The sequence below is a fragment of the Phalacrocorax carbo genome, chromosome 1 (genome assembly GCF_963921805.1).
Source record: "Phalacrocorax carbo chromosome 1, bPhaCar2.1, whole genome shotgun sequence".
In the NCBI taxonomy this organism is placed as follows: Eukaryota; Metazoa; Chordata; class Aves; order Suliformes; family Phalacrocoracidae; genus Phalacrocorax; species Phalacrocorax carbo.
In genome coordinates, this window is record NC_087513.1 from 42,297,204 (window position 1) to 42,324,858 (window position 27,655).

The 27,655-nt window shown below is 40.7% G+C and overlaps 2 protein-coding genes across 2 annotated transcripts; both read left to right on the plus strand.

The window, feature by feature from the left end:
* The first annotated feature begins 254 nt into the window (after positions 1-254).
* LOC135311893 (glioma pathogenesis-related protein 1-like) lies at positions 255-5,713 on the plus strand. Its single transcript, XM_064442932.1, is given in 4 exon segments — positions 255-392; positions 2,985-3,196; positions 3,198-3,225; positions 5,539-5,713. Coding segments are annotated over 4 exon segments (486 nt in total). The 3' UTR covers positions 5,647-5,713.
* Positions 5,714-18,699: 12,986 nt separating this feature from the next.
* LOC104050850 (glioma pathogenesis-related protein 1) lies at positions 18,700-27,634 on the plus strand. The gene is made up of 6 exons (XM_064456934.1): positions 18,700-18,977; positions 21,788-22,033; positions 22,446-22,558; positions 24,806-24,888; positions 26,161-26,187; positions 26,306-27,634. The coding sequence occupies exons 1-6, from the start codon at positions 18,798-18,800 to the stop codon at positions 26,533-26,535; spliced, it is 879 nt and encodes a 292-aa protein (XP_064313004.1). The 5' UTR covers positions 18,700-18,797; the 3' UTR covers positions 26,536-27,634.
* Positions 27,635-27,655: the final 21 nt, after the last annotated feature.

Consider the following 27,655-nt stretch of genomic DNA (forward strand, 5'->3'; position numbering starts at 1 on the left):
GCAGCGGGGGCTGTGGGGCCGCGGACGGCGGTGCTGGCCCTGTGGCCGGTGGGGATGGGGGGTGGGGTAGAGGGCCGAGGGTCTCTTGGTGATCCCTGGGCGAGGTGAGTAGAATGGCATGGCTGCTTTGTGTTTGAAGAGCATCGCGTTTATTTGATAGGAAATACTGATGTCAGTTGAGTCAGTTGTAGGCAGGTGAGTCTAGAAACAGCTGGTATGCTGTAGGAGGATGAAGTGACACAGGAGAGCTGAAGATGTTCACATTTCACCCCAAGGAATTTTTCCTCATGAAGAAGCAACAGTCCAGCAGCAGGACTGGTCCAGAAGAGTTCGGCTCTCCATCAGAAGCGAGCCAGTCAAGAGAGGTGATTCTGTCCCTCTACTCTGCTCTGGTGAGACACCACCTGGAGCGCTGCGTCCCCTAACACAACAAGGACACAGACCTGTTGGAGCAGGTCCAGAGGAGGACACAAAAAATCATCAGAGGGCTTGTCACGATCCACTGTTGGGTTGAACAATTTGGCAGAGGTTAAAGCCCCTTGCTTTCCAACCAACCTCAGATAATTCTGGGAGGTTGGGGGAAGCTGGGCTTAACTTCTGACTGACTCCAGTGTTTTATCGTTACCAGGTTCCTTTTACATTCTTGGAAACAAGACTCAAAACGGAGTCAAGTGCCAAGTCACTTTATTTGGCCAACAATAAATATGCGAGAGAAAAGCAGAGGAAGAGAGGAAAAAAAGTGAGAAAGAGAGTGTGAGAGTGTTGCAATAGCTACCACCATGGATCTGTGGCGGTCCGGGTGCTTGGTCGGTCCATCTGCCCATCCTTCCGTCTGTGTGGTCAGTCCATCCATCCTTCTGTGCGGTCTGTTGGCGCGGTCCAATGTATCTTCAAACCCACTGGTGGGGTGGATGTTCCAGAACACTCTTCGCGGGTTTCCCCTTTTTATAGCATTGTCCTCTTGCATAGTCAATGACTGTTTTCATATCCATGCCTCCCGCTCGGCGGTGGGACGCATGCCCAGTACCATCACTAGAGGGTGCTAGAAAGTTCTAGAGGGCCTGAGGCGCATGCGCAGAGGGCATGTATTGCAAGACAACAGGACGCGCACGCTACCGCTGGGCAGGACTCAACAGGCTGCCCTGGCGACCACTGTCCCGCTCAGTTGCCGTGGTGATTAAGCTTTGGTAGTGAAACTTGTCCCACCAACAATGTTGAGACAAGTTTCTAGTACCTCACAGGGCTGGAGCACCTCTCCTATGAGGACAGGCTGAGAGAGTTGCGGTTGTTCAGCCTGGAGAAGAGAAGGCTGCAGGGAGACCTTATTGCAGCCTTCCAGTACTTACAGGGGGACTATAGGAAAAATGGGAGCAATCTCTTTAGCAAGGCCTGTTATGACAGGACAAGGGGTAATGGTTTTAGACTAAAGGAGGGTAGATTTAGTCTGGATATAGGGAAGAATTTTTTACAATGAGGGTGGTGAAACACTGCAACAGGCTGCCCAGAGAGGTGGTAGATGCCCCATCCCTGGAAACATTCAAGGTCAGGCTGGACGGGGCTCTGAGCAACCTGATCTAGCTGAAGATGTGCCAGCTCACTGCAGGGTGGTTGGACTACGTGACCTCTAAAGGTCCCTTCTAACCCAAACCATTCTATGATTCTATAAAGTGCAGTGCTGGGGATGAAGGAGATTTCTGGGGGCAGGGAAGAATCTTTGTTTGCCATACCCAAAACAAATTGCAGTCGAAAAATTTTGCTGGAAAGGGTTAAACAAAACTGAAGAAGATGCCAAAAAAAGTGGATGTTTGACATTTAGTTTACTTTGTACCTCAAGAGGAAAATGTTGTGAGCAATGAGCAGCTAAGGGATGAGTACCCTGAGGAAGGCTTGGGAACACACACATACTCGGATACTGATGGCAAAGAATGCTGTTCGCTTCGGTGGATTCGAAGCCAGAATGTCAGATAAGATTGTGCTGTACAGTAATAGAGTGAACCTTGCCATCTAGCTTTGTTAAGTCACACTTGTACAAGTTCATATATAAACCACGTTCGCTAATCCCTTTGACAATGATTCTTTTAAGTGATCTAAATCACCCATTCGCAATAGCAGCAGCCAGTGCAGTTATAGTAAGGTCCACATAGAGACTAAGAGTGAACTGAAATGTACAAAGACCAATAAACCTAGGCAATAAAGCACAGGATCTTCTACCTAAGACATAAAAATAGGTATTTTAATGATAGAAGAAACTTGCTGAAAAACAGTCATGACTGGAAGACAAATATCAAAGATCATTCATGTTCAGGAATCAGAAGCTGTGTTAGCGGTGGCAGACTGCAAAGAAGCAAGGGTGGCAGAATGAGTTACTGGCCAAACATTGGCATATTTACCTCATGAAGCTGTCTTTGTAAAATGCACTGATGTATATTGAAAGCTTAACTGTAGAAGGAGTAAGTATTTGTTTCTGGAGGCTGTCTTTAAATACCTAAAATATTTATACATCTCAATCTACAGTAGCTGTGCATTTTTGTTTTGAATTAATTTTAATGTACCAAATAGAAATCCTTAATGACCTGTTCAACAAAAAAAAAGTTTCATGTTTAATTAGTGTGACAGTAATTTCTTATCTGAAAAGTGCATTTCAAACATCTTTTCAGTTGCTAGCAACTGCTCTTGCAAAGTTAATTTTCAATGGTGAAAGGGGAGGAAACTCATATAATGAAATTAGTTCATATTTCTGTGCTGCAACAGGAAAAGTTAATGAAAATAAACCACAGGTATTTGCCTAAATAAGGGAAAGTATTTCTTTATGAAACTCCAGCATATGAATGGGTGCTTGCCTAAATAAGGGAAAGTATTTCTTTATGAAACTCCAGCATATGATATCTGTCTGTACTTTACTGCCTGGCTGGTTTTATCTGATTGTTTTAAGATCTGGTTGTAACTTAACATTGCACAACTGTTTCACCTTTCATGTTTTGCAGACCTGGGCTGCAGCTTTGGCAAGGACTGCAAGGGCATGGGCAAATAAATGCATTTTTGAACATAACGTATACTTAAGTAAGAAACATCAGTGCCATCCTAACTTCACATCTATTGGAGAGAATATTTGGATTGGAAGCTGTCAAGCGTTCTATGTTGCTGATGCCATTAAGTCGTGGTATGATGAGGTCAGATTCTATACTTTTGCAGTGCAGTACTAACGTTTGTGGTCGTTACATTCAGGTAAGAGTTACCTTCAGTAAAATGTCCTGTATAGTGCCTACCAGATTAATAATAATAATCCATTCTTCTTGTGCACAATATTGACCTCACTGAAAGCCTCACTCCTCATTTCATTCTAGAAGTACTACATGAACTTTATAAAATAATTGTTTCAAGTTCTCTAGCTGCAAAGCCACACAGTTCTGAATTCTGTAAATTTGGAGATGCTGTTTGAAATAATCACAGTAATTGCAGAATATCTGTGGGAACTCCTTAGTAGAAATTCTAGCAGAAGGAGAAAATCCAGCCAAAGTAAATTGTATTCTTTATAAATATTATAAAAAAGGAAGGGAGAAAAAAAGAGCATCAACAACAGAAGAGGCAATTCATGATATATTTCTAATTTCTCAGTGGTAATTCTGAGAAACTTCATTCTGCTGAGAAAGTAAAGCATTTCTTTAAACACTTATTATTTTAAATGGATTTATTCTTTCCCATTTTAAAAAATAAGCTTTGCAGTAGAATGTTTCATCTATGACCAAACACATAATATTTCACTGACCTAAACCAGAAGATAATTTTAATGTCAAGTCAGATCTTATCTAGTTAAAGTGACTCTTTAGTTTCTTGTGTCAGTATTCAAACATGCTTAGACTGCTTTCTGTGCAAATTACAGATGAAAATACCATGCAGCATACTTACAGTGAAACTGTTACCAGACACAACGGTAGCTGTGAGGTTCTTTTTGAGTGGACTTTGGACTGTGAAATGAAAATACTTCAGGTTATCAGAATCATTTACAAAGCATTTACTGTTTGGGACTTTTTGCACCTCTTTTTGTCTCTCGTCTCATTTATCTCTCCTCAAGTGTTACTTCTTGTTTCCTGCTCCTAGTTCTGCCTGTAACAAGCTCGAAAGCGAGACTGGAGGATCTAAGTTTTGCTGTTTATTGGGCAATAAATCTTTAGAAGATTAGAACTACACAATATCTCAGGAAAGTATTTTTCATTTTTTCTCTGGCATAAGAAATCATAAAAAGTTACATAACACGGTAGTTCTTAGCATGGTAAAATTTGCTGTTCAACCTTGTCTACATAGAATTCTGGAGGTTTTTGCACATTTTTCTTGGATCGATGTTCACTTCTAAGCGTTCTTTCCCCTGATTAAGATTGCTTGCTTCTTTCTTGTTACACATAGTTAAGTTTTGTCAAAATGTTCATGCATTTCAGGCATGATTTCAGGCAGGACTACAAAGGAAACTAATCACTGGTAGAAACAAGCAGAGTACATGGGCTAAACACCAATGAATATGTAAAAGTACATATTTCTTCAAAGTTGATAAGCAAAGACCCTGCATGATCCAGGAGCCATCATGGTCTTGAAAGCTTAGACACAAAATTGAAAAGGAGTAAAATTTACAAATCATCAATGGATAGGCTGTGTAGGCCTGCTAAGAGAACCACAGCACAGAAATCAAAATGGTGGAAATCCACAAAAAACCACATGAAACTGTTACATATAGGCCCCTGAAATGCTTACTCCTTATTTAAGGATCTGGGTAACACAGCATTAAACATTAAGATCCTTTTCTAAGAAAGGTTATGTCTTCTGAACATAACTGATTCTTGCAGCTATAGCTGAAGAGATGGAACTTGTGGGGATGTTCAATTGAGTTTGTCAGTCTGAGGCCTGTACTCTTCGTACTGGGATAATACTGAGGGTAATGCAGTAAGTCTTCCAGATGTAGAATGTATGATCATCCAGATGTTCTAGGTACATCGTTAAACATTTTTACCTGAATTCAGTACAGTTTGATTAGTCATATGCAGAAAGTATAAGAAGAATCTCCAGGAAAAAGCAGAGGATGCTCAAACTGTGATAGTAAACCATCTTCTCTTAAGTATGGCAGAAACACTGGTCAGTCTGAAAATGTGCAGTGCTTTCAGACTTAAGTTGACAGTAGTAATCAGCCAGAGCACTTCTAGCACACAGGAGAAGCCCTTCTTGCTTCTGAGTTATGAATGTTGAAATTAATTAAAGGAGCTGTTGGGTAGTTGCCACTAATTTCCCTTTTATTCCTTGGAATTACTGAAATTGTTCTGTAGAAGGCTCTGGAAACTTGCAGCATAGGTCACTTCTTGAAGGGTGAATATTTAGAAGTTCATCTTAAAAAGCTCACTTACCAGCAATTTTTAAAAAATTAATAAACAGATAAGATATTGCAAAATGAAAATAACATACAGGATCCCTGAAAATAACAGAAACTTTCTAGATATTAGACTAGGTAACCACTGAGTGTAGTTTTAAAGTTATTTTAGAACTGTGGTTTTTTAGGTTGTTTGGGACTATTCATATAAAATTGGCTGTGCTGTTACTCTTTGTAAGGAAGCTGCAGGAATACAAAATGCAGCAAATTTTGTTTGCAACTATTCACCATGGTAAGTTGCTGGTTTAAATGTTAAAAAAAAAGAAAGCAATTGTAATGACATTTAGCTGAAAGTAAATTGGGTTCTTTATTTATTGGTAGTCCTGTAAATGCAATCAGAGAAAACGATGGTTGTCTAATTCAGTTACCAAGAGAGCCATGAGCACCAGAATATGTACTTGCTTTGTTTTTTAATCTGTTAACTTTACTGATGAATCTCATTCGGTGCCAATCTTAAGCAAACAAATCCCAAACTTAGTTCGTGCTCCACTTCATTGATTTGTTTTTCATACGAAGCAGAAGAAATGAGAAAGTTGCTGCAGGCAACTGCTGTCAGAGCTGGAATTACCTCTTGCAGTTGTGTACGTTAGCTTTTTACACTGAATTTCTTTTTTTGTTTTTAATCTTTAGAAATGACAGAAATAATAGCACAGTTGTTAGATCAGTTGCTTTTCCTTTCTGTGCAACTGAGTAAAATAAAATTACATTATCATTTCTTGCCCATTTAATAGCTGTGATTATACCAAATATTCTTTAAGCATTAGAAAACAGTAGATGATCAATGCGAGAAAAAGCTAACTGCAACATGTGATTTTACATTTAAATTGGTATTATGAAAAAACATAGGCCCCAGCCAGTGCTCTTCCTAAAGCAGGAAGAGTTTGAAAACACAGAGGCAGAGTTTTAAAAGAATATATTTTGTCTCATAATAATGCACAGTCTATAATCAAGCATGTGCATATGCGATCTGTTTGACATTTTTTGAAGTATACATAGCTTGTGAGCCTGCATGACAACTGTTTTTCTAGCTAACCTGGGCCATTACTGGGGAGTTCAATTAGCCTGAACTAAAAATTTCATTGAGCTCTTTCCACCTGTCTCCCTTTACCCCAAAACTGGACTTGTACTTGAATTGTTATTTTCAAACTTGCTAGGGTATGGAACTTTGTTGTTTTCTTTTTAAAATATGAACTAAAATATTTCCAGTTGCCAATTCAGAATAATGACTAATTGACATCAACAGAGGTCTGTAAGTCCTTGTCACCTGAGTCTTTTCTAATCTGTAACATACCCTGTTGGTTTGCTGTGCTGTTCTGCACATCCTGGGGAACTGGTAGCTAAGCTGAATAGCTTTCTAAGATAAGGTCTAACATGCCATTGTTGTTCTGTCCACTGCTTGATACCAAGGACGCTGATCTTTACGTCACCACAGAAACAAGTGGAGTTAGAGCAGACAGACCATCTTCTAACAGCCTTTTCCCTTCCTACACTGTCTGGAAAAATAGGTAAACTTTAACCTTGCCACCAGCCATCACCACACTCCAGATACTGGAACAGGCTTTTCCAACTTGACCTTGATGACTCCTTCTTGAGGTTTGGACCCTTAGTGCCGAGTTACCCTGCTAGATAGCAGTTTCTTTTCAGAGTTGAGGATGCACCAATTTAAGGACCACTTTGCCAAAATTACGTTATTCAGTGTAGCAGTTTTACACTGTAGACCATCTATAGGTCATCTCTGAAGGTCTGCTGCTGAGAGCATCCATGTCTGAGATGCCCAGTTTCCTTTCCTCTGTTCAAAAAGAAGCATACGCTCCTTTGGAACGTGCCCTGTCCTGTCATCATTCTTACACCCAAAGTTAGCTGCCACTTCCTTGCTACCAGGTTCTGTCTGTCATGCTGTTCTTTTCATCTCTTCTACCTACACTCCTCTTGGTAGATGAATCATCTCCTCTTATGTCCAAGAAACCTTTGGCTCTAAGAAGAGCCTCAAGACGGTCCTTTCGTTTGAAGGGTAGCAGAATCTTAGAAATGCCCTTGAAAGGGTTTAGTAGGATGTCATGTAGCTTACTGGACATTCTTCTCGACCATCCTAGAGAGCTTTCCCAACTAATAATTTTCTTTTACCCAGTTGTTTTCACTTGCCTAGTTTCTTTTTCTGTTCCAGCTCTTCAGTTTCTGCACCCCAGGCAGAAAGTCCAAACTAGAAAGACTGAGCACTCACATCTGTCTCATTTCTGATAATCATGGCTAAAGGCAAGAAGCGTAAAGAATCTGGTGAATCCTGAAGTGAAGACTAGCTAGATACTGTGGTGATTTATCACTTCACAAGATATTGGATCAGTTGGAACTACCAAATTACCAAGCGTTGTATGCATTATGTGAATACAGGTGCTGTGACATTTACATGATGTCAGAAGACTCCTTACATCTGATAGTTTCTGGAGCCTTCACTGCACTGCTAGTTGAAGGCAACCTGTCAATCTGAACTGGATTCAGTGGATCCAGTGAAACACTGGTGTCTCAGCTTGGATGTTAGCATTGTTTTTTAAGTATCAGGAAGAATTTGCACTCACCAGCCCCAGGGAGACATACCAGAGGACCTCCATTGGAGACTTCCAGCTTGTTCCAAAACTACACAATATTCACATATTTATGATGCTCAAGTCATTTTGAAATCACATAGTTTCCACTCTATACTATGAAGGAAGTCTCTGTTGAGACACTTAAAAATGCCTTGCTAGACACTAGCATGTGGCAGCTCTGCTTCCTATTCCAAACCCTGTTCTAATTATTTTCTTTTCATGTTTAAAGTTTGTTCATTTAATTTGTCTTTCACAGGAGACAGTGATTAATCCTACATTGACTTCTAGGGAAACTAGTTTAATGCATGCAGATCAGATATCCCAGCTGAAAGTCTTTATCTTCATGCTCAATTTTCTCTCACATATTTGGAAGTTGTATATCAAAATTACCAGGATGACTGTATTGCAAAGTGGTTAGGAATACCAAATACCTTCACAGATAGATCGACTGTAGATGTCATTGAGGAGATTTATTCAGTTCAATTCAGACTGTTGCTCTTACTTGTACTTCTATTTTACTGCATTTTAGGAAGCTTTTATCTTAAGTCTACTTTAGCAGAAGGGGAAGCCTCTCCTGGTTTTGGAGCTGTAAGTTTCCACTTATTTTAGAGCAAAGGACTTTATAACTCCTTTCCGTTGTGAATTGATGGTGACACATCTTGCAAAATTAGAACAGCTGTATTTACAGTTTCAGATCAAGATTTGTATTGGTTGAGGTTATCCCAACACTGTTAAAAAGAATAAGATGCCTTTAAACAGCAAGGTACCCTCTTTTATATTCCTATCAGTCTGTCTTACAGGTAGTACCTGTATTTTGTGAGTTTTAAGTGCTGTCAATCCAAATGCTGTCATTTCACCTTTTCACATCAAAAGAGGATTCCTTGAGATCCTGGAATATTGGCAGGGACAGGATATCCCTGTTTTCCTAGTCAGTGGATCACAGCATCCTCAGAACAAGAGATGTGCTATGGCTTTCAACAGATGTGGGAAAAACTACCGCCTTGTCCCAACTTCGCTCAATGCCTCTCAGTTTTTCTGTTCTAAGAAAAAATTATAATCTGTGATACTTCTATGCTTTTGGGAATACAAATAACAGCTCATCACCTTTTTGTTATTGTACCTTTCCATGAATATGACCTTCCAGATCTCTACCACCTCTTTAGAAAGGTAAGTGACATCCAGTTTCTGATAGTGGCTGAATCTGCCATTTTTAGGACTCAGTTTCTCCTGAAGAATCTGGGGGACTTACAATGTTAGAGGACCAGTAAGACAAGTTAAATTGAAGCCCATATGATAGTCTCCCATATATTTTATTTCATTTAAGTAACATAGTCTTCAGAAGCCACCTGCAGATCCTTGTGAGAGTGACTTCTTTTCTCTCTCCAGAAGTTAATTTGTGCCTTTTTTTCCCATTCCTTACACCTTCTCTATGAGGCAGTACAACCTAGGTGTTAACCAATCTGTAGATAGATGGATTTACTCATTTGTAATGACAAGATGGGGCCTCTCAGAGAAAAATGCAAGGTCTTTAATCTCTCTGGATCTGTGGCTGAGTTCTATGAGTCTTCTCAAAGAGGATTTCACAGTGGATTATGAACTGTGTGAAATAATAGTGTAATTTTTGCTTACAGTGGAAGCCTTTGATACCAAGAAAGACTTGCTGAATTGCAGCTCAGGCAACATCTGTGGCTGCTTTGTATTGCATTCCTGCAATTGAAATGTGCACAGTCACCAACTTGGTCTGCTTTCACGCCCTTATGAGGCATTATGCTCTTGCCAGAGCTTCTAGAAGCAATGCTTTTGTCCTTCAGTCTTTCTTATTCTGGATTCTGAGGCCCTTTTTAAGATAACCAACTATATGGGCTACTGTTTGGAATCACCCATGCTGTGAGTGTATATGCAGACAATCACCCAAAAGATATGTTACTTAACCTGTGAGTTTTTATTTTTGAGATATTTATATATGCATACATATATTCACAACTCTCCTTCCTGCTCCTCTCTGACAAGTTCAAAGCTATGTTTGATTCTGGGGATCATAAGATCCTCCTTCTATTTAATTACTGCCTGGACTGCACGTCAGGGCACACTGTTGGCAATATTTCGCTGTAGATGCTCCTGGGATAAAACTCAGGCCAACAGTATATCTGTGTGTAAATGCATATAAAAGACATTTCAGAGAAGAATAGTCGCAAGGAAGTTGCAGGTAATCTTTTTGGGTGTTCTCCCTCTGTCTTCTACAACAACATTATACCAACTCTTACATCTGTATGTCTGGTGCGCAGCTCTTGTTTATAAATATAGAAGAGTATATAGGATGTAAATAGAGACTTAGAATCCTGAAAAAAAGTTATTACAGGTCTTGAGGCAAATTATCTCCTTTGAGAAAAAGTCCCCACAGTGCCCACTACTGAGGTGAGTAGAGTGGCAAACAAAGCTAATTATAATAGTCCACAGTCCTTTGAGGGGACTAAATTGCTCCTGTGTTCCTAGGATGAGGCTGTAACACATAGCATTGCTGCTTCTTTTTGAACGGATGCGGCACAGAATAGATGTGTTTCCCATTACCTAGTTGTGTAGTACAGGCAGCCAGGGTGATGGTATCTGCATTGTCATTTTCAGCAGTTATATGGGTAAGGAGCTTTACTGCGAATGTGCAATGGTAAGTACTGCAGGCTGATCTTTATACCTGAATACTCCTGCTCCACTTGGATGAGGTACTTAAGCATGTGAGGATCCCAGTGTCTTTGCTAAGACTGCATACTTATTCTTTGACATTTGTGTTTTGTGGAATGAAGGTCTTCTTTCTCAAGGTTATAATTCAACAGTAAGTTGCTTGCAAGACTGCTTTTATTTCTTCTTTTTTTTTTTTTCTAAATAATTTGTTTTAAGCTATTTGGGACTGTGTCAGCTTTAAAGTTTTCCACTCAAAAATCTTCATTTTTCCTCACTTAAAACCAAGCTCCACCCAGAACATTCTGTTTTAGTAGTCCACGTACCAATGTAAAATCAGTTGTATTTAGACTAAAATATAAAAATTGCAGTTTCTGAGTCTGTTGTGACTGTTTTGTGCAGCCACAGAAAAATAACATTCGAGCATCAGTATAGCTGGTGCTTGTACGGTCTGTAAGCAGTCACAGTAACTGTGGGGAACTCATTCTGGGTCTGTAATTCTTGTTAGAGTTGTGAAAGAAGTTATTCTCAGAAGCACATTGTCTTTCTCACCTGGTTATGTCTGTAGGAAAAGGGACTGCATACTGATTTAATTCTCCAGCTATAAAGTATTTTCCCCATGGTGAATAGGATTCGTTCCTTAAACTGGGTAATTCTTTTAACTCTCTTCTTGTTAAGAAAATGAATTAGTGTCATGAATTGCTAAGTATGCATCATGTTTTGACGGAGTGAAACATGGAGAGACAGTAGGTGGTCTCTCAAGAAAGCTTTAGACCTCACAACTCCCACCTACTGGGAAGTGACAAGCTAGAAGTTTCCTGTGGCTAATGTTAGGACATATGTTTTAAGTTTCATTTAATAAATGGGGAGGAAGGCTTGTGGTTTCTCTTTAACAGTTAGTTATTGTCTTTACTCAATATATATGTTAGTATAGTTTTAAAAACATTCAGCAGTCCTGTAGGTCTTCATTTTTTAGGTAGCAGACACCTCTGAAAAACAGATACAAGGAATACCAGGTTATACTTGATCCCAGGATTAGGCCGCACTTTGGAAACACTCTGTCTCCCATTCTCATCCATAAAATTGTATTTGATAGTATTTACTAGTTCATATGTAGATTCTGATTACTAACAGTATTTATTGTTTTGAGAAAGATAAAGGAGAGGGGGCTCAGACTGAAAATAAAGGGGCTGTACAATATGCCCCTCTTCCCCATCCATGTCATTGTTCTAGATAATAATAGCTGTATGGAGACATTAATATTATGAAGTATTGGGTTTAGTTTTTATCAAAACATTTTAGCTTTTTTTTATTAGTAAGGTTGATCAATGGGAATTCTCGGAGTTTTTCAAATTCTATTGACTGTAAATCTGGTGAGTTTGTTTTAGCTAGCTAGTAAAGATTTAAGGAAAGGTAAATAATGGCTGCTGGTAAAACTGGTTTTTTTTTTCCCCTTTTCCAGGAAATCCAGAAAGTATATGCATTACAGTTTTACACTGCTACTTATTTCCTCAGTTACTTTAAATATATATACTCCCAATAAATCTTATATGCTTATTTATAGATTATTCAAGATGGCACGCTGCTTGGGAGTTCAGAATTGTATGCGATGAGGCTTGTATCACTCTTGCAGTTTTGAGAGCGTCACTGATGTTTCTTGCTTTTGTAGCTGTTTACTTTATCAAAAACCACTTTACAAACATGCACATGTCCACCTAACTGGATTTGAAATACATGCGATCTTCTGAAGATACTCACGAATGAATTAAGCAATAAAGTAATTCTGACATGACTTTAAAAACAATTTTTTGACAATAATTTTGTTGCTGTGATTTTATGCTTCTTAGAAAAAGCTACATGCCAAAGAAAAAAAAAAGTTACATTATATATGGGTAAAACCCATATTGGGAAAATATTAAGCTAGAAGTGTATCTGGTAAGGTTTGGAGCCTTATTTTTAAATACCAGATTTCCCAAAGCCATGACATACTCAATTCCTGGAATTCAAGGAGAAAAGTATGTGTCAATGAAACAACTGTTACGATTCATACTAAGCCAATATTTGAAATGACAATTGCTTAATTTAGATGCTGAGAGAAAGCTAGCATCGTATTATGTACTCAGTGCTGTTTCCTAGAGTGACAGAATGTTCTGAATAAAACTTATAAAATAAGAAGATTTTAGAGAAAGATGGTTCTTTAGAAGTCTTGATGTTTGTAAAGTTAGTACAACTTGATGTTTATAAGATAATGAATTTATTGTTCCTCGTTCAAAACGTGAAGCTTTAGATTTATTATTATTTTGTTCCTAACTCCCTCTATACCTTGTGCTTACTTTTAATATTCTTTTTTCATGTGTACCATTACTTAGACATAGCATATTTCCTGCTTTGTAAGTGTTCTAAGGTTTTAATAATAAATTTTCTTTATCTTGAAACTTGCTCAAGTCCATTTAATCAACACAGATACTCTTCTGTATCCAAGATGTGAAGTCTTTCATTAATATGCTTTAATTTCACTTTCTCCAAAAGACAGATCAAATTTATACAAGAATCTGAAACTTCTTTCCTGATTGTATCTTACATTGTCTAGTGTCTAGTGAATGCCAAAATGACTCTATGAAAGTTCATTATTATTAGGTAATACTTCACCATTATTGTAAAATGAACAAATAAAAATATGCACAAAGACAAATTCTGCTATTTTCTTAATGCTCAGTACTCAAATTGAGCTTAAAGGAAGCTTCTGTGAGTTCAACTTTAGGAACTAGTTTGTCTTATATTTTCTTTCTCTGTGTGATTGACAGTTTAGGTCTAAAACATTCCAATTTATTATCTAAATCAATACTGATAATTCCATTGATTATATAAAAACACTGATTATAAAACAGTCTCAAAGAAAATAAGCTAGACTTTTATTGTAGATTAATATTAGGCATGTGCTAGCTATTTCTTCTATAAGTTTTCTATTCTAAAATTACTAAAATACAGACCAGACTTTTCAAATACAAGTTTTGTTATTTAAAACTTGGATTACATTCTCAAACCTAGCCTGGAAGAAATTAATATCTAACAGAGTAATTCCTGTCCCTAAGAATAACTATCCTTCTTGTCATTTAGTAATTCCATTACAGTTAGGACTGTGGCCATCAGACTATGCCTTGGAGAGAAGGCAAAGTTGGAAAAGAGCTCTGTGGTCTCCCACAGCTTTAGAAGAACCTTGGTTCCTACTGGCCATATTTATGCCAGGCTGACAGTAGGCCTTTCATCTGAGACAGAATTTTTAGTGTTTTTCCAGAGCTATGCAGTGTGGAATTTGCAACACTGAATGATGTGCAGATAGTGGTGCCATCGGATCCTGTTTCAATAAATGAAATAGTTTTCCATCCATGAAAATATTTTTTCTTTCTGCTCTCCTGTACTTGTGATATAAGGTTTCTGTCCTTAGTGCTGGTTCCTCTGGAGTCCACACAAAATACATAGAGTTTGCCCTTTCCCCCAGTTTTCTGTCTTTGGGAGGAAATATATGAATGGCTGAGAAGATAGTTCTTAGACCCCCTTTTTGAAAACAGCGGGTGCGGATTGTAATAGCTTGCCATATCCTCGCCTGGGAGACTCCTGAATAGTATTCTGTAATATTCCAATAGTATTGTTGCAGTTCTTGAACTTTCACACTTCTGTGCTGCTGTCAAGCACCAACCATTTCTGGTGTTACCCTGTGAAAAGAGGCTTATGATGGAGAGCAGAAAACCTCATTTTTCAAATGCCTTGAATTTAAACAGAAAGAAACACGTATGACAAATGATAGTAATTTAAGTTCAAGAAATTTGAATCATGTATGAAGGGCAAGGAACATAACCAGAGATCCTGTCCAGCTAGGCATATACTTACACTGTGTACCAAGCTTCCTGTATCTATGTGGTCGAGGTCATGCTAAATCCCTCATCCTGCACAACCTGCTGAAGCTCTGGCTCCATCAAGGAATCACAGAATGGCTGAGGTTTGAAGGGACACCTGGAGGTCATCTGGTCCTATCCCCCTGCTCAAGCCAGGCCACCAAAAGCTGGTTGCCCAAGACCATCTCCTGACGGCTTTTGAATTTCCCCAAGGATGGAGACTCCACAGCGTCCCTGGGCAACCTGTGCCAGTGCTCAGTCACCCTCACAGTAAAAAAAAATGTTTCCTGAGGAGGAACCTCCTGTGTTTCAGTTTGTGCCCATTTCCTCTGGTCCTGTCACTGGGCACCACTGGAAAGAGCCTGACTCCATCTTCTATACACCCTCCCTTCAGGTATTTATATGGTTCAAGAGAAGGCTGTCTCCACAGCTTTATCACTGCCTATCCCTCTTCCCTTCACAATCTTTAGCAGATCTATCACCAAAGGGAGGAGCCAGCCTTCCCTTCAGTGAGTGCGTCACACTTCCCTTATCCTTTGCTTGAGAGGAGGGAGTGAAACAGGCTGTCCTTGAGGGGCAAAGTAGATGTGACTGGCAGGAGGTAGGCACTGCAGGGGAAGGAACAACTACCAACCTCTTGTGCTTTGGTGCACATGACATCCCCGCACCTTGTTCAGAGCATGCAGCAAGCAATGCATTACGATTTTGCCTGGTTAGGGCAAGAGGCATGGTTGCAGTAAGCAGCACTGTACAAATGCCCCTAGTGAAAACTAAGTAAAACTACCTGCAGTCCAGCCACATACTGGTGGCCTCCCCCGTTCATTGTGAGGATGTTTACAGCCTCATTATTACAAAACAATTGCAAGATTTTTAAAATTTCCACGAACAATTACAAAACACATTATTACAAAATAGTTCTTGTGGAAATCCAGTACCACCACCATCCTTTCTATTAACCTGTTTTCTGCCCTGAGGTGAAATTGTGTAACAGAAGTAGCAATGCATGTCAGAATATTAGTCTATTCACAGGTCTGGAAGGCCAAGTGATCCTGCAGCTGCCTAATCCTGTGGACAGAACAAGAAATCCCGGCAGATCCACCCGTTTGTTCAGCTGAACCTAATAAGTCAAGGACAAACAGATTCCCTCCCCAACACAAATAACAGTACTCTGTGGGGAAGTTGAGGATTTGAGGACAAAATCTTGGATTTCTGTAATAGTCGGTAATCCACCAGCCTTCAGTCCTCTGACAATCATACATTAGGGAAAAACGAAGAATTTCAGATCTTATATTCCCAGCCATTTTAAACTGGAAGTAGGTGAGAAGTGAGAAAGGGAGATGTAAACATGGGGAAATTTTCAAAATCATTGCGCTGTACAGCTTCCTGCCCATACCCAGCTCATTGTGCTAAATTTCACTTGAGGTCTATGCAGGGACAGGCAATGCTTGTACTGCCCAGACAAATATAATGTGATATCCAAATCCTAAAGCTTAACTTTCATCTGGTTTACAAGCTCCACTGATTAATGCTGGCAAATGATTATAACTCTCTTTTTAAGAAAAAGTTGGTTATCGATGTTTGAGGGCAGGCTGGACTTCTGCTTTAATTATAGACAGAATCACTAGGTGGAGCCAGAGTCATCTCTACAGGAGAGGATTTTATAACCTGGACCATCCTGGATATGTCAAAATTTCCTACTTCATAAAGATCTCAATTCAGTTTCCAAGCACAGAATTTCAACTGTACACATATATAACTGCCAGCTCACTGCATTGTTAAATTCATGGTGCAGGTTTAGTGTGATGATAATTTTTGTGCAAATTGCATGTAGTTGTAATGTAACCATGGTTTTATATTAAGCCTAGCTGACCAAAGGCTTTAGTTTCTTATAGACTGCATGGGCATCATTAGAAAAGAAAAGGAAAAAAAAAAAGAAAACGTACTTATTTTCTAGTTTCAAGGTAATATTCAGCTGGAGAAAGGTAATAACTGTCAGTAAAGTGAACTCAGTTGGCCTTGGTTCAGAAAAGAGGCAAGATGGCTTTCAAAGGAAGCAAAGCAGTGGACAAGCCTCAATGTTCACTTTAGAAGCAGGGGAGGGGGCTATTCACCATAATGATCTAAGCTGTCATAATTTGATCTAGGATCTCTCTATTACCTGGTGCACCACACACACACCGTACTGCCAGTGGCACCTGGGTGGTACCTCATGGGCTTCAGGAGGGCACATAGTGGAGTGGAAGGTCCTTGTAGCCCAGAAGCTGGCAGCTGACAGGAGAGACCAGCCTCTGTAATGGCAGCCACAGGAGGAAATCTCTCTTCCAAGATCCCCTTCACCATCCCAGCCTGACCAGCCATCACCAATGCCAGCAAGAGGCCATCCTCATGTACATTTTAAGTTGTCCCCCTATCATCTTTGCCAATACCCGCACACAGTTTCTGGGACAGAGCATGACAGCAGAAGAGCACAGAAGCTACGCCTGCTGGACAAGGGACATTGGCACTGTTGGCGGTATACCAAGAGGCAGAGTCAGCAGGTGGATCTGGTAAATGTAGGTGAGGTTGTGACCATTGCCTACGCATTCTGGCGGCTGATGGAGCCACAGTCAACCACTGACAGAGGAACAGGAAATGCAATTAGAGCTAAAAGCCAATAGCTGGGCTGCATGTGTGTCTGCCTTGGACTGGGGCTGTGTCAGGGTGTGTGGTGCTTCATCTCCTACTTCCCTTTACTTGCCAAGGGAGGTGAGAGTTTGAGATGATTGGTAGTGCCTCATGCATCTTTTCATCAAGGACACGACAGGATCAAAAGCATCTTGCACCCAGCTTGCTGTGCCCACGGAGAAAGAGAAAGTCGCCAGTCTCCTCCCACTGACAACTTCGGCTTGGTCTTTTTGAAACAGGTAATTTATTAGAGGGAAAAAAAAAAGTGAACTTACTGAGAGAGTTTCAAAGCACAGGAAACTGTCGTAAAAGGAAAGGGGAAGAAAAGATAATACTTGTTCAGTTCCCTCTCTGTCCAGGTCTCTTGCGCGTGTGAGGACTGTTTATTGGTAAGGACTGTGTTAAGCCTGTCCAACAAGAATAGTTGGAGGCCCCCATTTTGTTTCTTTCCCAAAAGACCCAAAACACCAGCACCCCCACCCCTTCATCCCCACCCCCTGCAATTTTGTTGCTTTCTACGTCTGCCCCTTCCTTCATGAAATTGGTCATGGCAGAGCTAAGAGGAGGGGGTAGAGAATTAGTAATGCATGGACATCCAGAAACACATGCACACAGAGAAATAATTATATACCTCCCATGAACAGCCTAGATAGGTATAGCTGTGATGGTGTTGGAGGGCTACAGCTCCTTCAGCCTATCTGAATTAGGTGTACGGGTTGTTACCAGACTCTGAAGCAAATCAAGCATATTATTTAAGGGGGTAAAATGATCACGCAAATAGAGAAGGCAACACCAGAATGGTAATTTCCACAAACATTCAGCAGGATAAGACCTGACCTGCAAAGCTGAGCAGGGAATCAGACCCATGGATGTTGTTTACAATCTGCAGCATATTTTCTCTGTAAACCTACCTAAATCTGAGTTACAAGACCTTAGCTTTTAAAACATATGGTTGTTATGCTCTTGCATACTTTTGTTCCACACCAAACCAGGTCAGAAGTTCTGTTCTGCAGCGGGCTTCTGTTCAGGAACTTTTTGTTTTCTTCTGGTGGGTCAAATTTCAATATATGCAATTTCCCTCATTCTGTATTTCCTAGAGTAATTCTGAAACAGAAGCAAGGTCCTGTAAAATAATTGTAATTGAGCTGGTATGACTAAGCTATACTGTAGGAAAACCAGCTGAATAGCAGATTTGTATTTTGTCAAAGCTACAATTTTTAAGGTTGATGAAGGTTTTAGGAAAGCTGTTCTGCAACATCTCTTCAGATAAGACTTAAAATCACAGAATGGTTTGGCAGTCAACCAGAATGGGCACACTCAAAGAAAAGGCAGAATTATACCTGGAGTGTTGCTCCTTGCTAATATGCCTGTTTTACGGTTTACTCTCTGACAGCCAGCAATGATGTCATGCAAAGCTGTACTTCATGAAGCAATTTAACTTCCTGTTACGTTGACACTTCGAAGTGTTCCCACACCCAGGGGACAAGTTCTGAAGAACTGCTTGCCAGTATCATCTCCACCTAAGAGATTTTTCTTTTAAAAACTTAAAAAAAATACTAAAAGCATTGATGAATTATGAAAATCACGTTTTACTTTGCTGCGTTATTCTTACTGGATGTCTTCACTTGCTGTCATGCTTATCCACAATTTCCCTTGCCTGACATAGAAGATGCAAAGTTCATTGAAGACTGTGTGACGGCTCACAACAAGTTTCGATCCAAAGTGAATCCACCAGCCAGCAATATGTTTCGCATGGTAAGGAGGCATTTGTGATCTGTCTGAAAATTAATATAGGCTGTGCTGCTGATTTAGTCCACCTTATTATTCACTTCGTGCTTTTCTTGACCTTTCTGTCAATGATCTCTGTACTACATGTGTTAGTGCTTTGAGGGTAATAGAAAAGACATTAATTTTTACAGTACTGTTCAGTTTTAACAATTTGAAGGGAATTCCTTGTTGAGGGATGGACTGCTACTCTAAACTTCAGCCAGAGCAGAGGGCTGTATTGCAAAAACTGTTCAGTTCTCAGCACTTCATTTACCTCTTTCTAAGAAAGACAGCAATCTCTTTTATGTTAGTCCAAGTTTTGTACAGGGAAGTTGTTTGATCTTAAAAAGCTCTCGAATAGGCAATCTGCACAACAGGATTTGTTTAAAATCTATCATCTCCCCTTGTTTCTTCCAATCTAGAACATGTGTTGAAGAAAGGGATTTGGCGGGACATCCATTTAGATACCTGATCTTCATCTGCTCTGTCAGGGTTTGGGGAGTAGGGATACTAATATCTGGGCTGGAAAGCAGAGCTTCCTATGAATACAGTGGATATCAGAACAGGCCATGGATAGGTCTCAGCTTGCTCAGTGGAATACATAAGGAAAAAGGTAGATAGATAACTGAGGGAGGTAACTCCAGTTAGTTCATGTCATTACTCTGAGCCCTGCAGCAGTGTGCAGCACAGCAGGAAAGGAAGTTAATGCATAACTGCATGCATGGTATGAATCATTTCTGTAAAAGGAAGTTCACAGTAAAGGAGTAAAATTCAGACTACTCATGATTTTCATTTCTTGCCATTTAAAAAAAAAAAATTTAAAATTAAAATGCTAGCTCACAGGAGCAAACTTAGCTTCTCAGACCAAAGACCCAGCAAGCCTGGAATAAAAGCAGGACAAATATGTAGAAACCTTGAATCAAAGGTGTTGTGTTGTATTTAAAAGCTCTTGATGGATTTTTCTTGCATGGGTTTTTTTTCAGCCTTGAGCTCATGCAAATTTTTATCGTCCCTGGCACTGTGTAGCAAGAGCTGCACAGCCTAACCAGAAGTCATGTGAAAGTATCTCCTTGCATTTGATTTAGACCTATTAATTCCTAGCTTTGTTTGATAGTCTCTGGTCTCTGTATTTGAAGGAGCAATTAATTATTGCTTATTTACTTACTTCACAGAAGATGTCGAGCTGTCTCTAATCAAAGCTGCAGGGCACTCTCTGTTACTTTATGAAAGCCCTATCATACTTGAGGATGATTATCCTCCTCCATGTTCTCTCTGCCCTTTCCAGTTCAGGTGTCCCCTTCTTAAGGTGGGGTGCTGCAAACAGCATTTAACAGGACTTCTACAGTGGTGTAATTGTATATATGGTTTTGTTCTCCGTTCCTTCTCAAGGAATTTCTAACACTTTATTTGCTTTTTAGACTACTACTAAACATTGATTCACAAATGGTAATAGCCACCTCCAAACCTGTCATTATGAACACAAAGTCAAAATCGTTTGGTTTGAGTTTTTTTTTTCCTCACATCCCTTAACTTACATTTCTCTGTACTGAATTTTACCTGCCATTTTATTGGCTAGTCACTCAGTGGCATAAAATCTTTCTTAAGTCTCACAGACCGGTTTCTTAAATTATCACTTGTGCCACTCAGGAAGGGAATGGTTCCTCCTCAGCCCAGCAAAAATGAGTGAGCCTTTGATTTGCTTTGGCCACATGCTGCGGAGGGAGAAGAGCAGAGAGGCAGAGGGGGCTGGGAAAAGGAGTAGCTGTGACCCTTCTCCTCTCCATCCTGTCCAGCAGAACAGAATTCCTACCTGATCTAGTGATAATTGCAAAGTGCAAATCCCTAGACAGCCAACAGCTCCCAGGCATAAAGTCCCTCAAGCCCCTCTGAGGATGGGGGTTTCACCCCGTTACCTCCTCCCAGGCCTAGAAGCTTAAAGACTGCAATCCAGCTCTAAATATTTTAACAAGTCATGTAACACAGGACAGTGGCTAGATACTATGTTGTCATGGTTTTGGTTAGGATAGAGTTAACTTTCTTCACTGTAGCTGGTACAGTGCTGTGTTTTGGATTTAGGATGAGAATAATGTTGATAACACAGGGATGTTTTAATTGTTGCTAAGTAGTGCTTACACTAGTCAAGGACTTTTCCAGCTTCCCATGCTCTGCCGGGTGCACGAGGAGCTGGGAGGGGAGGGGAAACAGCCAGAAAGAGCTGACCCAAACTGCTCAGAGGGATATCCCATATCATATGACGTCATGCTCACTTTATTAACTGGGGGGATTTGGCCAAAGCAGCGATCGTGGCTTGTGGACTGGTGGCATCAGTCGGCAATTGGTGAGCAGTTGCATCACTTGTTTTTTTTTTCCCTGGGTTTTGCCTCTCATTATTTTTCTTTCATTACACCATCATCATCATCATCATCAGTAGTAGTAGTACTAGTATTTTATTTTCATTATTAAGCTATTCTTATCTGCACCCACAAGTTTTCTTATTTTTGCTTTTCCCATTCTCTCCCCCATCCCACTCGGGTGGGCAGAGTGAGTGAGTGGCTGCGTGGTGCTTAGTTGCTGACTGGGACTAAACAATGATATACATGTCTTGCAATATCTGAGGGAGAAAGAAGAAAAAAATTTTGCAGTGGGAGTAGAAATGTCAAGTCAGAGAATGAAACTGAATGCGGGGATGGGAAGTGGGAAAGGGGGAAAGAATCCTTACAAGTTTCTGTTTAAATATATTTTAATTCAGCTAAGTCATGGCAGTGCTGGTTATATTACGTTTTTTTCCTTTTCTACAGTCCTGGGATGCTGCTTTAGCTAAGAGTGCCAAAGCATGGGCAAAGAAGTGCAAGTTTAAGCACAATATCCACCTTAAAGTTGCAGGGAAGATGCACCCCACCTTTACTACTGTTGGAGAAAACATCTGGACTGGCACAGCCACCATATTCTCTGTGGATGCAGCTCTCAGTAACTGGTTTAACGAAGTCAGAAGCTATTCTTTCAGTAATAATAAATGCAGTGGCATATGTGGTCACTACACCCAGGTGAGTCTTACATGCCCAATTGCTTATAATGTAATGGTTTCACGGAATATCCAAGTACAGGCTTGGAACAGACTGCTTTGGAACAGGAATTACAGCAGGGGTTTTCACCCCCCAGTTTATTGCTGCATGAGATTGGAAATAAATGTCCTAAGTCCCAGGAATGTCTGAGTCCTATTTACAGCAATGGTGGAAAGGGATTATCCCCCTTACAATTTCATGTTTCCAGGGGAGCCATATAATAAATGCAAAAACATCTATCAATCAGTCTAAGCTACCCTTTGGGTTGTCAATGTTGCTCCTGTGCTGGTTGTTTTAAACTTCCACAAGATCCTTCCCTTCTCCTTCTTCCCTTAATGCTGTTGCTTTTTCAGTCTTGAACAGGTGTACTACATATTTCCCTTTGCCTTTTCAGGTCGTTTGGGCAGAGAGTTTCAAAGTTGGCTGCGCAGTTCACTTCTGCAATACAGTTGAATATTTTCCAAGAGTTGTCAAAGCAGCACATTTTGTTTGCAACTATGGGCCAGCGTAAGTTAATTATGGCATCTGGGGTGTAGGTTTTTTATTTTTGAAATATCCAATAACTGACCTGATTATCAGATGCCAACAATGATGGGTGCAGTTGCAACAAATTTCAGAAGAAGCTATGTCCACATGTCACCTGTCCAAGGGAAACTTCCCCCAGCCATTGAGAGCAGAGTCACAGAATCATAGAATCATTAAGGTTGGAAAAAACCTCTAGGATCATCAAGTCCAACCATCAACCCAATACCACCATGCCCTGAAGTGCCATGTCTACATGTTTTTTGAACACCTCCAGGGATGGTGACTCCACAGCCTCTCTGGGCAGCCTGTTCCAACGACTGACCCCTCATTTGGTAAAGAAATTTTTCTTAATATCCAAGCTAAACCTCCCCTCATGCAGCTTGAAACAGTTTCCTCTCGTTATATCACTAGTGACTTGGGAGAAAAGACCAACACCCGCCTCACTACAACCTCCTTTCAGATAGTTCTGGAGAGCGATAAGGTCTCCCCTCAGCCTCCTCCTCTCCAGGCTAAACAACCCCAGTTCCCTCAGCTGGTCCTCATCAGACTTGCTCTCCAGACCCTTCACCAGCTTCATTGCCCTTCTCTGGACACCCTCCAGCACCTCAATGTCCTTCTTGCAGTGAGGGGCCCAAAATTGAACACAATATTCAGGGTGTGGCCTCACTGGTGCCAAGTACAGGGTCATGATCACTTCCCTACTTCTACTGGCCACGCTATTCCTGATGCAAGCCAGGAAGCTGATGACCTTCTTGGCCACCTGGGCACACTGCTGGCTCATGTTCAGCTGGCTGTCAGCCAACACCCCCAGGCCCTTCTCTTCCGGGCAGCTCTCCAGCCACTGTCTCCCAGGCCTGTAGCATTGCCTGGGGTTGTTGTGACCCAAGTGCAGGACCCAGCACTTGGCCTTTTTAAACCTCATCCAGCTGACCTCAGCCCATCGATCCAACCTGTCCAGATTCCTCTGCACAGCCTTCCTACCCTCAAGCAGATCAACACTCCTGCCCAGTTTGGTGTCATCTGCAAACTTACTGAGGGTGCACTCAACCCCCTCATTAAGATCATTGTTAAAGATATTAAACGAGACTGGCCCCAAAACTGAGTCCTGGGAAACCCTGCTTGTGACTGGCCACCAACTGGATTTACCTCCGTTCACCACAACTCTCTGGGCTTGGCCATCCAGCTAGTTTTTTACCCAGTGAAGAGTACACCTGTCTAAGTCATGAGCCGCCAGCTTCTCTCGGAGGATGCTGTGGGATACACTATCAAAGGCTTTACTAAGGTCCAGCTAGATAATATTCACAGCCTTTCCCTCATCCACTAGGTGGGTCACCCTGTCATAGAAGGAGATGAGGTTGGCCAGGCAGGACCTGCCTTTCATGAAGCCATGCTGGCTGGGCCTGATCCCCTGGTTGTCCTGCACATGCCTGACGAGCTCACTCAAGATGAACTGCTCCATAACCTTCCCTGGTACCGAGGTCAGGCTGACAGGCCTGTAGTTCTCTGGATCCTCCTTCTGGCCCTTCTTGTAGATGGGTGTCACATTGGCAAGCCTCCAGTCATCTGGAACCTCCCCTGTTAACCAGGACTGTGGATAAATGATGGAGAGAAGCTGCTGGACATAGTCAGAGTTGCAGAAAATCCCCTGCTAAAAAAGGAGGCAAGCAGATCCTAGCTGACAGCACTTGCCATAACCAAGACAGGTAGAATAAGATCTGTTTTGACTTCAGTCTCTGTAGGAAAAGTGGTGAAGGTGCAAGCTTTCTGCTTGAGAAAGATCATTCTATGGCCCCACCCGAACTTCAAACAAGATATTTTAATTGAAGCAATAACAGGAAGATAATCTTCTAGTTTATCTCATACCTTGCAATTTCTGGACTTACCTTTTACAGATTTGTTTTTAAAATACAGGTGGGTAATGAGGGACTAGAGGCAGATTCTTGTATGCTTACACTGAATTATACAGCATTGCCTGAGAAGTCTCATTAATTTCAAATGGCGAGAGTGCTTACCATGCCAGTGAGAGCTTTAATCTGATCTAAAAGGAATTTCAAACAATTGCAGTGATCAGTTTTTGGATAAAGGAATTGTTGTGTTGTGTCATGTGTGTGTGTGTGTGTGTCCCAGTATATTTTAATGATAAATTATTCTAACAATATGATGAAAACATGTATTTAACTTGCTTTTCAAACAACTAAGCTAACAAAATACTGTTGCTCTGCTTTGCAGGGGGAATTACCCAAGAAAACCATATGAAGCAGGAGCAGCATGCAGTAGATGCACTAATGAGAAGTGTGTAGACAAGCTCTGTGGTAAGACCAAAGTGATTAACTAAGAAAATTGCATAGAAACAAAAGTAGCATCATTATCAATTGCATTAAGTACATTGCGGGTCTGTAGCCCACCACACTGCAATAGTACCAAACCCTGGTAAGAATAGTATAAGAAGGAATTAATTGAAATACTTTGCTGTTGAGGGCCCTCAGGGGTAGAAGCCAGAGTTTCTGATGAAGAGAAGTATCAGTTAGGCTACTTTCCACCTTTTATCTGAACAGGAAGTAATATATGAAACTAGCCCCAACAAATATTCCCTGTCCAGTTCTTCTTTCCTAGCAGATGGTATATTTAACTTCTGCTTTCTGCTTGTTTAGTATGTTCTATCACATTTTCTAGAAAACTATAGTTCTGAACTCTGTATTTATATGACTCAGTAGAGTCATATAATGTGACTCTACTGAAAAGCACAGTTACTTCTAACTTCCACAGTTTTCTGATATACAGCCGAGACAGCTTGTTTTGCCATAGCAGTTTGCAGCTGTAGACCTTTATGTCATTACACCTAGTCCCAAATTAGTCAGAAATAGTGTTTTGAATAAACAGAGATGAAAGGACACGCAACAATGCCTTAAATCAAATATGAAATTTATACAGAGTTTTAATGGGGATGGTCTCTACTAGCCAGGCTCTAGACAGCTTCAGCTATAGAAATAATTGAACATTTGTTATTCTTATTTCCTTCTGTGATATCCTGGCTGACTCATCTTGAAGTCTCAGACTGAAGCATCACAGGAAAACTAGAAACATCTGAAAGACTAGGGAGAGGGAGAAGAGGAAGAGAGCTTTTAAAAATTAAGTGCTAGATCCTACAACCCATGTTACCATATTCTCCTATAAGGCAAATCAGCAATTCCAATAGGATGCACATAGGCAGTTCTGCAAATGCATCGAAGCTCTTAGTAAAGGTGTACTTCTGTGATAAATTTATTAATTATATTTGTCTGTCTATAACGACTTAAATTTGGTTTGTGTGTCAATTTTAAATAAATTCCATGTTTTGTTTTTATTTGCTGTTACACAAATTTTTCCTAATACAGCTGCTTCTTTTCTGCTTCAGTAAAAAGTATGAGCCCCGTGCCAGTTGGGAACCTGCTCTTGTTGGCCTGCTTCCCTCTTACAGGATGTTTTGGGCATCGACTGGCACCATCAGTGCAATCAGCCAAGCAGCAGCAATGGCTTACCTCTTTACATTAAGGACCACCACTGAATGATACTCACATTTTTTTCCTTTTCTGATCTCTCTACAGAAAATACAGAACGTGAGAAGCTGATAAGTACGTATCAAATTGTCTTAATTGCTTTCCTATAAGTGCATAGTTGCTGGCTGGGGTTAAACCATGACAATGGCTAAGTGTGATGGGTCTTAACAGCTGTTTCTTCACTGTTTTTTAGATTATGCCCACTGGTATCCGGACTGGGATACACAGCCCCAGCCACCACAGCCCCATCCCCCCAGGCCTCCAGCACCACCGTACAACCCACCAGCTGAGGATCTGCACCCCTTTTGTGACCAGTACTGTCTTAGTGTTTCAATTTTAAGGCCACTGTGTTTGGTACTGAGTGTTGGTGCTGTTCTTTTAGTACAACAGCGGTTTTCACACCCATTTTTTTATGAGCAATGATCAAGTAAGATGCTGATAGTGATCCCACTGCTGTATTACTCTGAGAGAGTTTGCAGAAACAGTCATCTCTCCGTTATCCTTGGGATGTTTATCCAGCATAGAAAAGGCTGCTTCTTTACTCAAGGCAAGGCACAAGTGGCTGTGCATAGAGTTAGTGTCATTTATTGGCATGGGTGCAACATGCCTCTACATCTGCATGAGCCTCTTAGGTCTGGCGCAGGAGTAGATTGCTAGGGAGACCACGTAGACTATATATTACTATACATGCTACAAGCCACCTGGAAATGCGGAGCATCACAGAGACATGTCTGAAGCAGTATAGTGGATCCAAAAGAAGCAATAACTCATCTCCATTAATCTTCAATTATCCCAGACATTGCTTTCCCAGATAATAGATATTTGACTGTATGTACTATTTTTAAGAACAGAAAGAGTAAAGCTTGTCCTTTTTACTCTACTTAGCCTATCTGTATCACCCTCCATTAAAGTTACTCTGTCAGTTGTACTATTCTGTTCTTCTTCTCTCAGAGTTAAGTTTTGTCCTCCATAGCTAGAAGAATACCACGGAAAGCTGATAGAGCAAGGATTAAGATGGAGTGTCAATGGGGAGAACCTAATTTTAGGATGTGAGGTGGTGACAAAATCTGAAATGCAGAGCAGTTGACAGCCATCCTGAGCTTGCAGGCAGGAGAGGTGGGGGGAGCCAGGGTGGGAAAACGGGAGAGGGAAGATGAAATGGACGCAGGACAGGTTCTGGTTTGGAAATAGATGATCTTGGCCTTGTTAAAAAAAGGCCAAATTGTTGATGGATTCAGTTTGGTTTTAGAGACCTTTAGGCCTTGACCCCTATTATTCCTATATACATTTGTTAGTAAGGGAAACAAACCTGTCTTTCGAGCTAAGTGATACTGGCTGTTATTAGCAATGCTTAACTGCGCTATCAATATTTAAAGCTATTACTCCTCCTCTATCTTAGTCCTAATGTTTTGAGAACACAGTGACTCAAATTCTGAGCCACATTGCTGTCTGAAGGAGCACGGCATCCCACAGAGCAAAAACGAGCTCCAAATGTTTGGGCTGTTGTTGTATGCTGCAAAATGTCACCTTCTAATATGTAAAC

Excerpts from the sequence above, each read along its gene's own strand:
- LOC104050850 (XM_064456934.1), top strand. The coding sequence starts at position 18,798 with ATGAAAATCACGTTTTACTTTGCTGCGTTATTCTTACTGGATGTCTTC. Across the intron at positions 22,034-22,445 it reads TATGTGGTCACTACACCCAG|GTCGTTTGGGCAGAGAGTTT; the intron begins GTGAGTCTTACA and ends TTGCCTTTTCAG. Across the intron at positions 24,889-26,160 it reads GTGTGTAGACAAGCTCTGTG|AAAATACAGAACGTGAGAAG; the intron begins GTAAGACCAAAG and ends ATCTCTCTACAG.